Below are 20339 nucleotides of genomic sequence, written 5' to 3'. Positions count from 1 at the left end.
CCGTTTAAAGTAACTTATTCAAGGCAAAATAACAACTATACTCCAAGAACTAGAACAGTGCAATTTTAAATGGGAAGACGCGAAAACAACTGCCACAAATCGAGTAAACCACATGCAGTGGTTTAGAAACGTCTATTGGAGAACTATCGGGAGCTATTGGAGATATTGTTACGAAATTAAAGTTGTTCATCTTCCTAGGCGTAATGGGGATCAGTGCATGACACCTCGGGTGTTACATTTTTTAAAAAAATCGCCAAAAATCCATTTATAATCCGAATGAATAGAAATTTACAGTTTTTGAGAAGATACGCCTACATGTTTATATTATCTATTTTAGTCGAAGAGATATTTAGGTTTATTTATTTTAATTTTTAACGATAATTTTTTGGATTTTTAACCATAATTTTATTGGATTTTGGATATTTTGTTTAAAATATCAGCTGTCTGTGTGATAAAATTCTAATTAAAATTAAAAAATTAATTCTGGTGGTTAAAATAACTACTTTCTAAAGTTCAGTACAAACCAATTTAAGCAACCAAACTCTGCATTACTTAGAGATACTAATATGATTACCAGGGATGTATAAAGTAACCAATTTAATTATCTTAGCTTACCATACTACATATGTAAACTAATTTGTATCTAAAGTATAATACAAAATTGTTTTCAAATACACTTTTATGGGACAGCAATAAGTAAATAAAACTTGGTTCGATATTACTAGTGTTGAGTACTTAAGTGGAAACAAAGTAAAAATTTCGAAATGACAATAGCTTGGTCTGTAAAGAATTTAAACGACTACACTTCTAATTACAAAGGGACACTAAATGACAATAGACTCTCCAATAGATTATTTCTGATGGGTAAAATACAATGAACAAATTAAAAGTGACTACGCAGTAGATTACTTAGATATAACTGACTACACTTTGCATTACAAAGGGCTCATACATGTCAAAAAATTACCCAAATGTATATAAATTGGAGTCGGTCTAGTAATTACCCATTGGTGAAAATTACTGCCAAAAGGAGGGATACATTGAATACTTGAAAAACTGATTTCAATTTAGATAACGTTCAATAGAAGCAAATGTATAAAAAAGTTTTAGTCATCATTCATTCAATTATAGCTTCAGTTTTAATCCCTTTAAATCATCACTTTTCACTAATATCTAATTATTATTAATTATTATATCTTCACCATGAATAGCAAGTTTATCATTCCGTTTGTAATTTCTACATTTTTCATTTGCGAACCCACATAGTATATACATACATATATTCTGGATTGTTATAGATAGCGGAATCGTTATAGCCATGCCCGTCTGTCCGTCTGTGTGTTGAAACACGATTCATACATCAATATCTCCGAAATTCTTCCGGCTCGGTCGCTATTTAAAATCGAGAAAATCGGTCCACAAATGGCTGAGATATAAGGAAAAAACCAGGACAACCTCGATTTTTGACCTATATCTGGATTACTAAGTCATTAATATAGACAATATTGATATCTAATGATAGATATTTCAAAGTCCACTGCAACGATGTATATAAGGCTGTTGGACCTACAATGGGTCAAAATCGGAAAAAATATTTTTTTAATCCGAGTTTTTTCTCATCAAGTTATAAAATATAAATTCTTTTTCCAAAAAAAAAAATTTTTAAAAATGGAAGAATTTTAAATAAAAAAACTTTTTAAAAACACAATTACGAAAAAAATTATGTTTTGTTTAACTTAAAATATTTAAAAAAAAATTATTTTAAAGTGAAGGGTATAAAGATTTGGCACAGCACAGCTCACTTTATTGTTTTTTTACTGTAACTGATCCTTTTGTAATGCAATGAGAAATTAATTGTTTACTCTATATAACTCCGGTAATCGAGCATAGCAACAATTCTCACTTAATTGTCCATAAGTAATCTAAAGTCAGTTATCACTTTGTGAATTAGTTATTCTTAAGATTAATAAAGCCACCAGAATTCAGAAAATTCCATAAAATTGTACATTCCAAAATGTGAAAACAAGATAAAAACAAGTAAGTGAATTGTTCGAAGTTATATTTTAAAATATTTTTTAAATTTATTTTTTTTTTGCTGAAAAAAAATTTGGGTTAAAATTTTTCCGATTTTGACCAGTTGTAGGTCCAACTTACTATGGTCTTATATACGTCGTTGCAAAGGTCTTTGAAATATCTATCATTAAATATCCATATTGTCTATATTAATGACTTAGTAATCCAGATATAGGTCATATATCAGCCATTTGTGGACCGATTTTGCTGATTTTAAATAAGAAACTTCTCAAAAGCATGCCTGACCGAATTATTGAAGATTTGGATCCCGATGATATCTGGGGCCTTCAGCAAATTGATTTCAACAGACATACAGGCATGGCTTAATCGACTCAGCTATCTATAAGGATCCAGAATATATATATTCTTTATAGGATCGCAAAATTATATTGTGGAAATTACAAACGGAATGAAAAACTTATATATACCCTTCTCACGAAGGTGGAGGATATAAAAAGAGAACAGTAATCAATCAAATGTCAACAATGGGTTAAATACCTATTAAAACTACTTTTAAAGGATAAACCAATTACTTGCAAAGATTTTTTACTTATCTGAATGATTAATTTTGTTTAAAAATAGCAAATTTTTATAGTAACCAGGCAAAAAAAATCATTCAAAGGAAAGAGTTAAAATTCTAATATAAATTCGATGTCATTGGTGGCAAGTACTTACCACAAACTCTTACTCCGGTTCGAACTCCGGTTCGAATAACCGGTTTTTAGCCTTTTTTGTCAATTAGCTTGTAATTTCTACATTTTTCATTTGCGACCCCACAAAGTATATATATTCTGGATCGTTATATATAGCGAAATCGATATTGCCATGTCCGTCTGTCCGCCACTATGTTGAAATCAACTTTCCGTGGCCCCCAAATAACTTACATTCGTATTCATACATCAATATATCGGGAATTCTTCCGGCTCGATTGCTATTTAAAATCGAGAAAATCGGTCCACAAATGGCTGAGATATAAGGAAAAAACCAGGACAACCTCGATTTTTTACCTATTTTTGACCCATATCTGGATTACTAAATTATTAATATAGACAATAGATATCTAATGATAGATATTTCAAAGACCTGTGCAACGACATATACATATGTATAAGGCCATAGTAAGTTGGACCCTACAAGGGGTCAAAATCGGAAAAATATTTTTTTGAATTTTTTTGCCCGAAATTATTTTTCCCCAAAAAAGATTTTTTAAAAATAAAAAATTAAAAAAAACTTTTTTTAAAAAAAATAAAAAACTATTTTTAAGTATAATTTGGTGAAGGGTATATAAGATTTGGCATAGCCGAATATAGCTCTCTTACTTGTTGTATTAAAATTATTAAAAATAATCGCATAAAATCTTAAAATAAATTTTAAAAAATATTCGATTTTGTCGAATAATTCGAGACAAAAAAACCGGTTTGTCGAATAACTCGAAAACCGTCCTTTTGTAAAAACCGGTTTAAAAAAACCTGAAAATTGGAAAAAAATTTGAATTTAAATAAGTTATTACTAGTAAATCTATTACAAATTTCTTCATTTATTTTCTGAGAGTTTAAAAACCAATTGCATAAAGAAAATATATTTTAAATCAATCTAATCTAATCCAAGATTTGAATTAACAAAAATATAATAATCATTCAAAGGTTGAATGAATTTTATTATGAATTAATTCTGAATTTCGTAAGCAAGTACATATAACTGATATTATATGTCAGTCATTACCAAACAACTTCTAAGTAATGCAGTTGGTATGAAGTAGTCATTGAACAGCAAGTTGTTCAGTAATTGTAAAGCATTTACAAGTTTTTGCTGGGATATTTGTGGTTTTACTGACACATACGGATATACTTATGTATTTCATTAAATAAAAGTTTAAAGAAAAGTTAATAATGCATTAGATAAAATCACAAGAGTTCTAAGCAAAAACTAACGCAAGGGCGTTAGTTTTTGCGATCCAGTATCACGATATTTATTGAACGTGTAGCATGCAGTATTGATGGATCGCAGAATAGCCTAATATGGTGAAAGCCAGATCGCGATCCAAATATCATAATATATATTGAACGTGTAGCAGTGTCCTAATAGTAAAACTATAAAATGGATATTTGTGAAAAAATTTGCAATAACAGCGATGTTTTAGAATCTATATTCAAGCACTTAAGCTTAGATGAACAATTGAGAATTTTGAGAATTTCTAAACAATTTGAATTTCCTATTGTGCAATTAATATGGCGATTTAAATGTAAAAATCTCAAAATTAAAGAAACAATTCACAATACATTTGTTATTAATAGTAATAATATCGGTCATGAATCTTCAATGGAAACAAAAGAAGTTGAAGAGTTCTTAAAAATAACACAAGCTTACATAAGACATTTAGAATTGCAAAATATGAATGTCATAAGTGATAGATTTTCCTATGATTTCGAAAACTTAAGCTCAATAAATTTCAAAAATAGTCTATTGGAAAATGAAATTTTACAACAACTGGCCCAGAATTGTAAACAATTGGTTAGCTTACAGCTGGAGTGCTGTATAAATTCTAAACGTGAATGCCTACAGATCGATAACGATATTGACATTTGTATTTTTAGTCATATGAAGAAATTAAATGATCTCTATATAGAAGAGAGTTACGATGTTAAAATGGCATATCGCACATTTCGGCAACTGTATAAGATACTAAAACTTAAATCTATGACCATAAAATCAGCTATACATTTTGATGATCACGAAGAGGAGAATGAAAACGATCATGCTGCTGTAACAATTCCAATTGAAAATCTAGTTGTTGATAGATTTTGTGATGAAATTTCTTGGTTTAAATTTTCCTCTAACTGGCTTGGTCGCTTTAAAAATCTTACGAAATTGTTTTTAATGTTTGATTATTTGATCATAAATGACTCAGTTTTGCAAACTTTGGCCTTTGAATGTCAGCAATTGCAGGAGTTGTCTCTGGATAAATGTAAATTAACAGTGCATAATTTTTGTTTATTGCCAAATCTCTCTATTCTAACTTTAAATTTGTGCTGGGATTTAAGTGGTCCCAATTTAACAGATATTTTAGCCATGAAGAAATTACAAACGCTAACTATTTTGAATACCAGCTGCCAGGATAGTATCTATGATTATGTGTATTTTTCACATAACTTGACCACATTAACTTTGGAAACGTCTCTAAATCAAGATATAATGCCAGCCTTAAGCAATTCACAAAATCGTTTTGAAAATGTTTCTTCTCTAATTTGGCATCAAGTCAATAGCATGTCTGCCAATTATAGCATGACAAGATTACAACATATTTCCTACATCTATCCCAATTTAATGGAATTATTATTGGAAAGACAATATATAGCCCTAGAAGATTTGAGGCGTTTAACGAGTTTAAGTGTGTTTAAGTTTTATTTTTTCGACTCCATGTCCTGGAATTATTTGGAAATGTTATTGAAACTGCCGTATCTGACACATTTAACCATTGGTTTGTCTGCGAAAATCTATTGCGACCTAAGCCAGCTGTCCGTGGTCAAACGTGAAAATGGTCTCGGTTTAACGACAAATTTGGAATATTTAAAAATTCCATTAATTGTTTTTGGAGTAGCACTAAATTTTTGGCTGAGTTTTCTGCAAAGAAATCTAAAACTGAAATTACAAGTTTTCACTTATTACGGCGTGAAACTGTTTCAAATTCGATTTTTTGAAAGACTCATGCGTAACAATGCATTTCCCAGCAATTTGAAATCTATTGATATTTGCGGCATAAGTGTAGGTAAGTTGTAAAATAAAATAAAAAATGGAAATTTATAGCAACAATTTTATTTATAGTCCAGTAAAATAGGTATAAAACACGTCATAAAAGATGTAGAAGTAACATTCTGTGCTAAAAGTCTGCTAAGTCCTTATAAGATTCTAAGACGATCTAGCTATGTCCGTCCGTCTGTCTGTTGAAAATTTTCCTGGCTGAAATTTTCCTCAAATACTCTTTATTGATAAGGATTGTTTGGTATTGAATATGGGCAATATCGGTACATGACTTCACCTAGACCCCACACAAATTCTGTTTGAGTAGTAATAAATATGATTATCCTAATAAAATTTTGCACAAATTGGTTCTATGTCCTCTGAAATTATACTGCAAAGTATGGCGAAATCGTTTTATTTTAGTATTCTTTCTTCCAGAACATTAAAAGTATCCATTCTTTTGGACAATTCTACGAAAACGTTAGTCTGCTTTTACACACAGCAATTTTAATTGAAGCAAGACTCTTCAATTCTCTTTTAAAATTGCTCGATTGTTTCACAAGCAAGTCCAAGGCGAATTTATACAAGGTGGAGTCAGTCAAACAGCTAATAATTTTTTTTTTCGATTTTTGGTTCTAACAATTGTCAAAGCTTGTTTTTATACCCTTCACCTTCGTGAGAAGGGTATATATAAGTTTGTCATTCCGTTTGTAATTTCCACAATATAATTTTCAGACCCTATAAAGTATATATATTCTAGATCCTTATAGATAGCGGAGTCGATTAAGCCATGTACGTTTGTCTGTTTGTTGAAATCAATTTTCTGAAGACCAAAGATATCTTCGGGATCCAAGTCTTCAATAATTCTGTCAGACATGCTTTCGAGAAGTTTCCTATTTAAAATCAGCAAAATCGGTCCACAAATAGCTGAGACATGAGGAAAAAACCAGGACAACCTAGATTTTTGACCTATTTTGTACCTATATCTTAATTACTAATTCATTAATATAGACAAAACACAAATTTTACAGGAGAAGGTTTTTTCGATTATTTTGAAATTTATACATAAAATGAAAAATGTTATGATGCGATATATTATAATTTCGTTCAAGCTATTTGTCTATTTTTCAAAAATATTTATAACTTTTGACAATTAAAAATTCATGGAATACTTTATTGAAAAATATGACAAAAAATGTTTTTTATTGAATTTTTGCATAGATACAAATTTTTCGAATTGAAATAAAATTGTTATTTATACGAATTTTGAAATTTATTATCAGCAATCCCGCAATTCCCAAAAAATTCTTGAAAAATCCCAAAATTGAAAATTTTTAGTTTTTTGGCTATAATATCCATATCAGGGTCTGAGTTATCGGAACCCTTTACAAAATAATTAAAATCATATTGGGCCATCTAAAATCGGTTACTATATTTTGATATCGAATATGCGATTTGAGAATTTTTGCCCTAAATTTTAATTTTACATAAAAAAATAGGTGTTTTTTGAATGGTCCCCTCGGTAAGAAAAAATTTTATTTTTTTTTCAATTAAAATATTTTATGAAAACTTAGCTTTCAGAAAGTATAAATTTCTTATACATTCTCTTAGCATTTTTTTGCGATAACTTAAAAAGAAAAAAAGAAAATTAGCGAAAAATCGGCTATTAAAAATTTTTTAAATTCGAATGCTTATAACTTTCGACTTAGGAATTATTTTTACTCACTTCTTTTTCTATTTGACACATATGTACATATCTTGTTAGTCTAATGAAGGAAAACTGGAGAAAATCGAAAAATATTTGGATACGCTGTTATCAAAAAACTGGAGTAGGCTGGGTAAAACTGTTGAAAATTTAATTTTCAAATGCGAATATCTCCTAAGCTGTAAAAGGTAATTGATAGCTACGACTAGGTATTTTCTAACGCTCGATGAAAAGATTCTATATGTGTAATTTTTATGAAATCGGAACACAAACGAAGAAATAGGATCGTTTTAAAAATGTAACATACCCGAGGTGTCCTATTTTGAGGATCCTTGGTCGCGCCCCTGATGGGCCCATGAGGTCCACATTCAGAACTTAAACTCAACAGCGCTTCTTCTTTGCGCATGTGAAATTTCATTCAAACCAATCTAACCATTTAGAAGTTACAGATTTATTTCCCTCTTGTTGTTCTATACCACTATGTGTCGCTTACGATAAAATTTGTTTACTGTAAAATGTAAACATTGACTTACGATAAAATCTTACCCCCTATAATTTTAAAGTTATTAACAATTTTGATATTCTAAGAACGCTAAAACATCAGTCGGTCCATAAAATTTTAATTTTTGCAATAAAAAAAAATTTTGAAAATGTCGCTTACGTTAATTTGGCGCTAAGGGCTCGATATAATGATAGATATTTCAAAGAGATTTGCAACGACGCGTCGCGACGTATATAAGACCATAGTTAGCTGGACCTACAATTTTTTTTTCACCAAAAAAAAAAAAAAATTTTAAAATTTTTAAAAAAAAATTTAAATTTAAAAAATTTTAAAATAACAATTCGAATTTTTTTTTTCCAAAAAATTAAAAAAACAACTTTGGAAAAAGAAATAAATTTTGTGCATGTGCATTTTGAAGTATAATTTGATGAAGGGTATATAAGATTCGGCACAGCCGAATATAGCTCTCTTACTTGTTATATTTAAATATCTACATATTCTAAGCTTATTAACAAGATAATGAAATAACAAAAGAAAATCGAGGAGTGTTTAAGCAACTTCTTTCTTCTTTCCTCTCCCTCCAATAAACTCAGACTTGCGGCAAGAAAATGACTTACAGCTGTGTTCAAAATAATAGGAGTGTTGCTACCTAATATGTTTATAAGTAAATTTTTTTGGTATTTCAACTTGCAAAACAATTTTTATTCTAACGGTAATTACAACGGTATGTAAGAAGTAAAATACAAAAGAGAAGCTCATAATAACTATTATATTTATGATGTAAATGATTTATTTCTGTTTTTGCGTTTGGATCGACTTGATCAAAAAAATAGGAGTGTGAGTGATTTGCAAAAAAATAAAGAAAATATCACAGCTTTTAATTACAAAAAGTGAAAAGTAAGTAAAAGGAAGTGATGTTGAAACTTTATCAATATTAATTAGTTAACTTTTCAAATAAATTTTTGTAGTAGTGGGACGAGGAAAACACTGTACCGAAGAAAAGCGAAAATTAATCCAAAAACTACGAAATCAAGGAAAAACGTACAGAGAAATTAAGGAAATCGTGGGGTGCTCTGATCAAATGATTGCAAATGCCTTATCATATAATGTTGATGACCGCCGGATTGTGCGATATAGCAAGGAAATCCCATCGGCATCATCAAAAAAAATTCAAAAGGAGTTAAATCTTGCTATAAGTTGCCCTACTATTCGTAGACGACTAATGGAAAATAATTTATTTGCAAGAAGTCCTCGAAAGGTACCATTGCTGACAAAAAGACAGGCAGCTGCACGCTTAAAGTTTGCTCGAGAGCATATTGATTGGCCGAATGAAAAATGGAGGAACATACTGTGGACAGACGAAAGTAAAATCGTTCTATTTGGTGGAACTGGATCTAGACAGTATGTCCGACGTCCGCCAAATACAGAATATAAAGCACAATACACAAAAAAGACAGTTAAACATGGTGGTGCAAAAGTTATGATATGGGGGTGTTTTTCATATAACGGTGTAGGTCCTGTTCACCAAATAAGGGGCATCATGGATAAGCATGTCTATGTTGGAATATTGAAGGAAGTAATGCTATCATATGCAGAGTGGAATATGCCTCTTAAATGGGTATTCCAACAGGATAATGACCCGAAACACACTAGTAAATTGGCAAAGGAGTGGTTTCGGGTCAATGGGATTGAGGTTATGTCGTGGCCTGATCAGTCTCCTGACCTCAATCCCATAGAACATTTATGGGGAGACGTAAAGAAATATGTCGCAGAGAAAAAACCGTCCAATGCGGAAGAACTATGGAACGCAGTGCGTGATGCCTGGCACCAAATCCCTTTAAAGAGATGCCAGGATCTTATTGACTCCATGCACCGTAGATGTGCCGAAGTCATCAAAAACAGAGGTTACTCAACTAAATACTGAAGCAATTAAACTTTCTATTAAATAATTTTAGTTTTTTGTGCCTTTTGCTTTCAAACTTTTAGGATGTGTATCAACACTCCTATTATTTTGATCAGTGAATTTTGAAAAAAGTTTTATATAAATGAAATATTTTAAGTTAATATCGTTTTAATTAAATAATTTATTGGTATAGCAATTGGAGAATTGATTAATAATTAAGTTTACGTAAAATGAACCAAATAAAAATTTAGTTTTTTATTATAAATTTGATCTTTTTTTTCTATTAAAGCGCACTCCTATTTTTTTGAACACAACTGTATGTATAAAAACGCTGAAATTTTCTACATTTTAATAGAAAACTAAGTAAATTAGAACATTTTTTGAATACTGAAATTACGAAACATAGATTTCAAAATTATATTGTCACTCACTGCTGAAAATAGAAATTTCTTTGCACTATTAAAAAACCTCGATTCATTTTATCTTGTATGAAAATAAATATTCTCATAATTGTGGTTTTCATCATATAATATTCATATATATTCATATTAAAATAAATCATATTCAATTAAAGATATTTCAATATTCTTCACAAGAATTTAAAGTTTGAACATCATAATTCAATTAACGGAAAATAACAAAACTTTATAATTAAAAACAAAAATATAACTTTAAAATGGACACATTTAAAAAAATTACCAACAACTATGATGTATTAGAATCAATATTCAAGTACCTGAATTTAAGTGAACAATTGAAAATATCGAAAATTTGCCAACAATTTGAACTGCCTATAACGCAGTTAATATGGAGATTTAAGTGTAAGAATATTCAAATTACAGAGGCATTGCCAGGATGTCTTATGGTGAAGTGTAAGAATTTCGAAAATGAGACATCCATGGATTACGAGAGTGTTAAACAGTTATTGACACTATGTTCCAGTTATGTACAGCATTTTGAATTGAAATTTGTGGATTTGGTGCTACCTTTTGATTTTGTTAATTTAACAACAATTATTTTCTATAAAACTCAAGTGAATAATGAAATATTACTTCAATTGGCCATAAATTGTTTAAAATTAACAAAAGTTCATATTGAATGTTGTAAGAACTTAACGCGATCAGCTCTTATAATGGGTAGAGACATTCGCATTAGCATTTTTGAAAAAATGCTACAGTTAAACGATCTTACAATTATTAATCTATATAGTGTTGAAATAGATTATCAGATATTACAGCAGCTTTTTAAAATACCAAAACTTAAATCACTTTGCATAAAAGGTGCTTTAAATGTTAGCCCTGTAAATGATGAAAATATTTATACATCAAACTTAATAGAAAACTTGTGCATTGGCCGTTTTTGTGATCAACATTCCTGGCTTGAATTCTCTCTTAACAGTTTGCATCATTTCAAAAACTTAACTAAACTGACCATAAAAATGGATCCTTATGCTGTATTGGCTATAGATGACGCTTTACTATACACTCTAGCCAATAAATGTCCTCTACTTAAAGATTTGACTTTGGAAGAGTGTAAATTAACTATAAAAACGTTTTATGTTTTGACTAATCTTTCAAATCTAACTATAAATTGGTGTCGGGGATTAACTGGCTTGAATTTAAGAGACATCTTTAGCCAGTACAAATTACAGTCATTTACTTTAATCAATAACCATTATCACAACAATATTTCCGATTACAGTTATTCTTCACACACTCTCGAATCTTTGACAGTAGAAACATGTTTAAAAACTGCTTTAACAAATTCTTTCAACCGTTTTGAAAATGTTTCCACTCTTAATTGGTTACACAACAAACCTTCCACAAACGACATCGCAAATAACTCAAACATTTTGAAAAATATTTCGTACATTTATCCAAATGTACGAAAATTGCTATTAACAGACCATTATATACCTCTTAAAGATTTGAAAAGTTTAACGTATTTAAATATTTTAAAATTTGATTTCTATGCTACCATGTCCTGGTCATACTTAAAACAATTGTTGGAACTTCACAGCCTAACAAATCTCACTATTGGCTTGACATCGGGCATTTCGATAGATATCCAGAGCAGTGAGAAGAACACTTGTCAAAATCTAACAACAAATTTGGAATATTTAAAAATTCCTTTATTGATTTTTAGTGCAAATTTTGAATTCTGGTTGGTATTGCTGCAAAGAAATATGAAACTGAAATTAACAGTTTTTACCGATTGTAAGAAGAATCTTTTAAAGCTGATGTTTTTCGAACGTCTGTTAAGTAATGCAAAGTTTCCCAAACAATTGAAACATATAAATATTTGTGATTTTAATATTGGTAAGTAATTAATGTAAATTTAGAATTAAACAAAATAGTGTAGTGTAAAAAGTAACTATTATAACATGTAAGTTTTTAATTTCAATTGTAATTTTTGCAATATTTATTTGCAACCCCATCTTTATATATATAATTCTTCTGTACGTGTGTTAGTAACTGAACTCCTCCTTAACGGCTGGGCCCATTTCGGTGAAATTGGTTGTGTGTGTTTGAGTGGGTCCCTGGATGGTTTAGATTCATAATTGACCTACATATATAGGAACAATGGGCATGGTACCTCCCATACAAAGTAAACATTTATTACCAGGGCAACCAAAAATATGCAATATCATATTTTTTGCTGTGCGTCGTATAAACATATGAGTTAGTTATTTATCCGTTTCAGATAATTTTAAGAATTTTGGCATCGATTTGTTAGTGCATATTTTTGCATATTTTGCTCTTTACTGCATATTTTAGCATATTTTGCATTTTATATCATATTTTTGCATATTCAACGCATAACTGCATATTTTTGTTGCATATTTTCTTTTTTTTTTTTCTTTATTTTGTTTTCTTAATATAATTTTATTGTTTGCATTGTAATTTTTCATTTCTATATTTTAATATTTTGTTAAGGTCAAATGATAATTGGCATAATCTACTTAAAGAAAAAATTATAGTATCTGTAATCGAATTATCTTCATCGAATTTTCGTTAACTTAAGGCAGCTTAGTTTCCATATATTTGAATTAAACAAATTTGTAGTAAAAAATACGTAAAAAATTAAAAGAAAATTTAAAAATTGTATGTTATTAGGCCAACTTCTTAAAATTTTGAATACATTAAAAAAACATAAGGTTGCTTGAGGCAGTTATGGTTGGGCATTAACAGTTTACCACTAATATAAAACTAAACAACTATTCAACAAATATTCAGAATATTAAGATTCATCGAAAACTTCGCGTTCAAAAATTTTAACAAAGATATTAAGAAATCATTAAAAACAATATACATGGATATCGATAGTCGAAACAATGGATGAGCAAGGATCAAACAGAAATTGTCACGGCATTCTGAGTCCAATGATAAAACTGCAACAAAATATTTTTTTTTTTAAATTACCGCAGTCTTAAATAGAACAAATCATTCCACTATTGTTCCATTTGGTAATTCTATTTAAATTTTGGAAGCCGAATTTATTTAGATGTTAATCTACATACACGATGAATGTTCCATTGAAATTTTTTAATAAAAAAATACACAAGCTTTCCGTTTTTGAAACATAATTCAAATGTTAAAAAAGTGGTTTTTACAGCTTTATGTAGAATAAAAACGTATTGAAAAATGTATATGGAACATCCTCTCCCTACTGATCCTATAAATATTATGCTACTACTTACTAACAAATTTTGGAAGTATTAGGCATTTTAAAATATGAGAAAAATAAATTAATTAAGATTGTCTAAGAAATTTAAAAACTTAAGTAAACTCATAGTAACCTATTGCTAAATTAATGAAATTAATTGAACCAAACCTTTTTTATGTAGTGCCCAAGTCACCAAAATCGAAATTTAGTGCTATAATAACCAATTTTAATTTATGAGCTCAATATTTATTTTACTTCTCATATATTTTATTAATAAAACTTTGAAATCAAACAATAACCAACTATTTTTAAGGGCATATTTTTATATTTTAAGAGCATATTTTTCGTTTTTAAGTGCATATTTTATGCGCATAAAACACTTTTTTTAGAGCATATTTTTGGTTGCCCTGTTTATTACATATCTGGAGTACTATTATAGTGGGAGTCTTCAAACTTTGTGTGAGCTATGGCAGAACAACGTTTTCTGGGACAGCTAGTAAATTGTATATACTAGGGTATTCATTCGACTAATGATCGTTCGATTAATCGAATAATTTCTTACGAATAATTATTCGAACAATTTAAAAATGGCCATTTTCGAATAACGAATAATTCGAACAATTTTATGTAGAATAATCGAATAAAACGAATAAATGTTCATATATATTTAAATTTATTAAATTACTTAAAATTTTTCATAATTCCAAATTTAAATAAGTAATAATAACTCGCAAAAATTGTATTGTTTCTGAAATTCGACAAATAACTAAAGACAAAGGGACTTTCCATCACTGTAGATGAGTGTTCCGATAGCTCCTTTTATAAATATATAAATATTACTGCAAAAAGTTACAATTCTAAAAACTAATCTTTCAAAATGATTAACTTAGGACTTGAACCAATGAAAATAAAAGGTACGGAACAAAATATTTGTTATTTAGCTGACGAAATATTAGAAGAATCGTAATTAATAATCAAAATATTAACTTAGATTAAAGTGGAGTTGAATGTGATGGAGAATGTGATTTTGAAACGGTCGTCGAAAGTGATATTGAGGATGACATTTATAATGATTACATTGAAATAGATGAAGACCATGATCTTAAAATATATGTATATAAGTGATGTTATTAACCGCGTGTTGCAAAATATTTAATAAATCGAATGATAAACACAAATATTGCAAACTAACGTTTTGTTGCAAGAAAAGCATGGAGTTCGTCTTATACATGATTTTGAACATCGTTGAACATCCTTGTCTAACATGGTAATAAGCTTTTTGCGTATTTGTAAATGCGTCAATAATGCACTGCCTGGCTTCAAATTAGCCACGTTCACTAACAATGATATCAAACTTTGGACAGATTCCCTTTATTGTGTAATTCTCCAAGACCACTTTATTAAGCAAAGATTCGGCAACGTTGATAGAGCTTGATGTATAATACAATTTGTTATAAATAATTTAGTAACAGTAATAATTAATTTACTAAAGAATTAGTTACTCAATTTAAACCCCGAATTAATAAACGACATAACAAAGTTCTTAATACGTTTATATTGTATTTGAATTCAGGATCATGACCAACTAGCTCACATTTTTTAAAGCATACCTCCAAAACGGAAACTAAAGGGTTTGCTAGTCAATTGTTTTGTAGATTGTTCGGAAGTTAATTTGATCAGAATATTTCTGTTGAAAATTTAATGATGGACTTTGTTTTCGAATGTTTTTTAACATTATCAATACTTTAACAATAAAATATTAAAAAACCGACATCAAAACTTCATTCTTTACTTTTATAAAAAAATTAAAATTATTCGAATAATTCGATTAATTTTAAACGTGTGATCGAATTATTCGAACAAGTTAAAACCTCTTATTCGAATTATTCGTTTTATTCGAACAAGAGAAAAATCGAATAAATCGAATACCCTAGTATATACCTATATTCTGGACCCTTATATAAATGTAGGAAAGTCGATATAGCAATGCCTTCTGTCGGTATGTTGTTTAGACAATCATTTATCAATTCTGATTTGCTCCATTTCAGAATACTATCGGTTTTATCTTTACCAAGATTTTAGTACATCGGGTTATACATGAGCATGTCAGACATCGGTTGTCTGACATGTTCATTGTGTACATATTCTCTTAGTTCCTTTTTTAACTCTTGGAAGGTTTTAACATTATTCAGATTGCTTGGATCCATATTGGAGCTATGGTTCACATATATTGAGTGCATATATATTTTCGCTTTACTCTTTAATACTGTTCCATGGATTTTTATCAGGCCGTAGTTACTTTTCCGTTCTATTTTGTTTTAGCACACCGATTTCTCACCAAAGCTTATGGAGAAAGAAAATAATTTTTACACCGATAAACATGGATACATTACCATAAGCCGAAGCGTAGATATCGTATGTGAAGTCCGGCAAACTAATCGAATCGACACCAAAGCCAAATATCCATGCTGCATAGGTAATTCTCTGTATTTGCTGGGAACAGAAGGGTCCTATCTATTTTGAAATCTGACCAGATTATCACAAGGAATGCAACTGTTCCGTTGGAAGTGAACATTGGCCGATAAAGGACCAGTCTATTCGGCCAGACATGAAACGCTAATATATCATCACGACAACGCTCGGCCACATGTTGCAATACCTGTTAAAAATTATTTAGAATGAAGTGGTTGGGAAGTTTTGCCTTGCCTGCTTCATAGTCCAGAACGCTCTCTCTGGGATGCGCTTCACTTTGGAACAGAATATCCGATATTGGCTTGAAAAAAATCCCACAATAAGTGCAATTTTTTTCGCACAATAAATAAATTATCCAAATAAAATAAATTTTGAAATGACTGTAAACAAGTAAGAATGTAATATTCGTTTGTGAAGAATCTGGTATACACACCATCATTGGAGGGTAGGGTCAGTTGTGGACCGATCCTCACAAAAGTTGGTAGAACGATTTAGGTTCATATAAAACTTTTTTATGTCCTATTTCATTATGATATTAATTGTGATCCTTACATTTTAGGTATAAAATGTGTTCAGCAAATTATACAAAACTGTTCTTCGTAACATTTTACATAAATTTTCTGAATGCATTTTATACCTAAAATGTTCTTTAAAATAAAATTCTTAATAAATGCGAAATTAACTAAGCTCTCTTTTGTTATGTCTTATTTCAGACTTTCTGGTTGAATTTTCCGTTTTGGTGTATTCAGGGACTTATAGTAAAATTTCACGGATAATATTTTTGCCGAACATTTTAACCTCTTAAATACCTGTTTTAATGGTGTTTTCTGCTCTTTTTTGAAAGACGGACAAAAAAGACCCATGCCTTGAGGATTTAGAGGGTTAACATATTCTACAAAAATGTTCTCGGTAATATTTTACATAAATTTGCTGAACAAATTTTATACCTAAAATGTAAGGATCGCATGGTTTCTTATGCCGATTAACAATAAGAATTTGCCAGAGCTGGGGAAACTTTAACCCCCCTTCAAATGAAATTCAGATTTAAACTATCAAAACGCCGTTACACATGTCTTTTTTTTGTCTCCTCTATCAAAATTTATTGGTCGGACCTTGTAATTTTGGAAAAAATCTGATTTTGTTGTATATTGTAATTAATGTAAATCTAGTACTAAATTAAATTGTATAGTGTAAAAAGTACCTGGATTTATTTGCAACCCTATAAAGTATATGTACCTATATTCTGGACCCTTATACATATCAGGGATGGCAAAATTGGTACAATTGTACTTTTTTTGGTACAATTTGATCTTAAAAAGTACAATGGTACACCAATGACTCATTTGGTATAATTTGAAAATTTATTTCACAGTTAGTATATTAAAACCAATTTACGAATTTATGTTCTCTATCAATTATAACAAAATATTAACAATAAACTTTTTAAAATTATACTTATGAGTTTTTGAAATAAAGAAGAAATAGCGGCATTTGACAAGTCTTGTCACACTCGTAATTTTAAGTGTTTTTCAAACCAAAAAGTATATAAACATATTTAAGCCATTAATTACACTATGCACGAAATTGAGACTTTTTTTCTGACAAGAGGGGCACCCAGCGGCTTAAACTAATTCGGGTACGCTGAATTCAGTGGTGCTAACCATTTTTTTAGGTTAGCTCGTATTTTCGATATGTACCGTTATTTTGAAAATGGAAAACAGTTTAGTTTATTGAATAAGCTGAAAAACCGAAATTCCGCAACGAAATTACCTTCAAATAAAGCTTAACATGTTTATAATCTCGCAGTCGTTTTAGAAATATAAATTTTTTTTTGGTAAAAAAAATAATTTTTTAGAAAAATTTTGAAATTTTTAGCTTTTAAAACGGTATTAAAAATTGAAAAATGCTTATACGCACTTAATTTTTTTCACACATGTAGAAAACGATATAATTAAAATCTGTCCACAACTTTTCATTCTATTCACAAAAAATAATACAAATATCCCCTAATATTTTCACCCGATACATAACTCGTAGTAATTAGCTACATCGTGCAGTGCACAGAGGTATAGACAAAAAAGAGGGAAATAAATCTAAACCCTTAGTCCGATTTGAATGAAATTTGACACGTGCGAAGAAGAAGTGTTGACGAGTTTAAGGTTTGAATTTTGACCGCATGAGTCTGCCAGAGGTGCGGCCAGGGGTGCCCAAAGTAGGACTCGGGTATGATAAATTTTTAAAACGGTCCTCTTTCTTCGTTTGTGTTCCGATTTTAAAAAACTTACACACATAGAATCTCCTCATCGAGCACTAAAAAAAACCTCATCATGGCTATCAACTATCTCTTATAGCTTAGGAGATATTCGCATTAAATTATCAACATTTTTACCGACCATACTCCGGGTCCAAATATATCCCGATTTGCTAATTTTTTCTTTTATTGGACTAACTAACTACAAATGTATATGTCAAACAAAAAAGATTTGTTTACAAATCGTTACTGACTCCAAAGTTATATGCATTTGAATTTAAAAATCAAGAGCGTATATGCATTTTCCAATTTTTAATGCCGTTTTAAAAAGCAAAATTTTCGAAATTTTTCTAAAAAAAAAAATTTATATTTCTAAAATGACTGCGAAAATTAAAAACAGCCTTACTTAAAGGTAATTTTGTTGCGGAATTTCGGATTTTTCAGTTTGTTCAATAAAATAAACCGTTTTTGAGTTACGCGAATATATTTTGTGCAACCTCCTCCATTTTCGAAATAACGGTATATTTCGAAAATACGAGCTAACCTATAAAAACGGTTAGCACCACTGAATTCAGCTTGACAGTTTTTTCAACTAGCCAAAAAAAACAAAATTTTTTTTTTTAAATTTCAAGGAAACACAAAAATTCGATAATTTAAACTACGATGCTTTATTATCAACTGAATATCTGTTGCTAGAACCAAAATAATGAATGGATGTAATGGATTCGATCCAAATTTATTCATTACAACTGTTCATTTGTTCATTGTAACTTTAAAAAAATCACGAAATTTCACTGGATTTTCAAAAAAAAAAAAATATTCCCGGGAAAAAATTTGGAGGAACCCTAGATTTGGTACAATTTTTAAATTCCATCCCTGATACATATGTAGGGAAGTCGATATAACGATGTCCTTCTTTCGGTATGTTGTTTAGACAATCATTTATCAATTCCGATTTGCTAGATCTCAGAATAATATCCGAATAAATATTTAATTAAAGATGTTTGATTATTCTTCACAAGATTTTAAAGTTTGAACATCATAACTCAATTAACGGAAATTAAAAAAAAATTATAATTAAAAAAATATAACTTTAAAATGGACACTTTTAAAAAAATTACCAACAACTATGATGCATTAGAATCAATATTCAAGTAGCTGAATTTAAGTGATCAATTGAAAATATCGAAAATTTGCCAACAATTTGAACTGCCTATAACTCAGTTCTTTTGATCCAGAGTTAAAATTTGGCTTTAGTTATTTTAGCCCTCTTGCATAGGATATTAAGATAGTTTAATATCAGTATCGACCTCGTCATTTGTGGTTTGAATATTTTATTGGAAAGAATCCTTGTCATTTTATTCGAAAAATTTTTCAATTCTGAATTTAGATTTAATTGATTTATTCGAAAATCTGACTTTATCTAGACGGTTTTCGATTCAAAAAGAAACACTTTTGAATTACAATGTATTTGGTATTGAAATTTGAAAATATTAAATTTCCATCAATTCGAATTTGTCCAATTTATTTTCCAGGAAACACTTTTGAATTACAATGTATTTATCATACAAATTCGAATTTGAATAATATTTATGTGTCGATTTCCTACCCTAGGGTTGGCTTTGAGATATATTAGGTCTTTCCATAAATGCTAATCAATTTGTAGAGTAGATGTATTGTGGAGTAGTCTACCAACTTCTGTCTAAAACTAATTATATATTATATTTTTCAATTTCTCTTTTCAGACTGTAAAGAACTAAAAGCGGACTATAACACTACTGTGAGTAAATTTGATTTTAAGAAGAACGATCAAGGAGAGTACTACATAATACTTAAAAATCCAAAATAGTTAGAAACCATTACTTTTTTTTAATATAATTTATTAGAACTCAAGCGTTAATGGAATTATACTACAATAACTATAAATATATGTGTGACTATATGTAAATTGTACTTATAAATATAAAGAAATTATTATAAAATTTTATTTAAACAAAAAAAAAAACTATTTATTTACAAATCTTTTTTA

The 20339-nt window shown here is 29.3% G+C and overlaps 1 protein-coding gene across 1 annotated transcript; it reads left to right on the top strand.

The window, feature by feature from the left end:
- The first annotated feature begins 4308 nt into the window (after positions 1-4308).
- LOC135953302 (uncharacterized) lies at positions 4309-20301 on the top strand. The gene is made up of 2 exons (XM_065503127.1): positions 4309-5839; positions 20056-20301. The coding sequence occupies exons 1-2, from the start codon at positions 4393-4395 to the stop codon at positions 20157-20159; spliced, it is 1551 nt and encodes a 516-aa protein (XP_065359199.1). The 5' UTR covers positions 4309-4392; the 3' UTR covers positions 20160-20301.
- Positions 20302-20339: the final 38 nt, after the last annotated feature.

Source organism: Calliphora vicina, chromosome 3 (genome assembly GCF_958450345.1).
Source record: "Calliphora vicina chromosome 3, idCalVici1.1, whole genome shotgun sequence".
NCBI lineage: Eukaryota > Metazoa > Arthropoda > Insecta > Diptera > Calliphoridae > Calliphora > Calliphora vicina.
The sequence above is the reverse complement of the archived record's forward strand: the minus strand, read 5'-3'. Positions and strand labels throughout refer to the sequence as shown.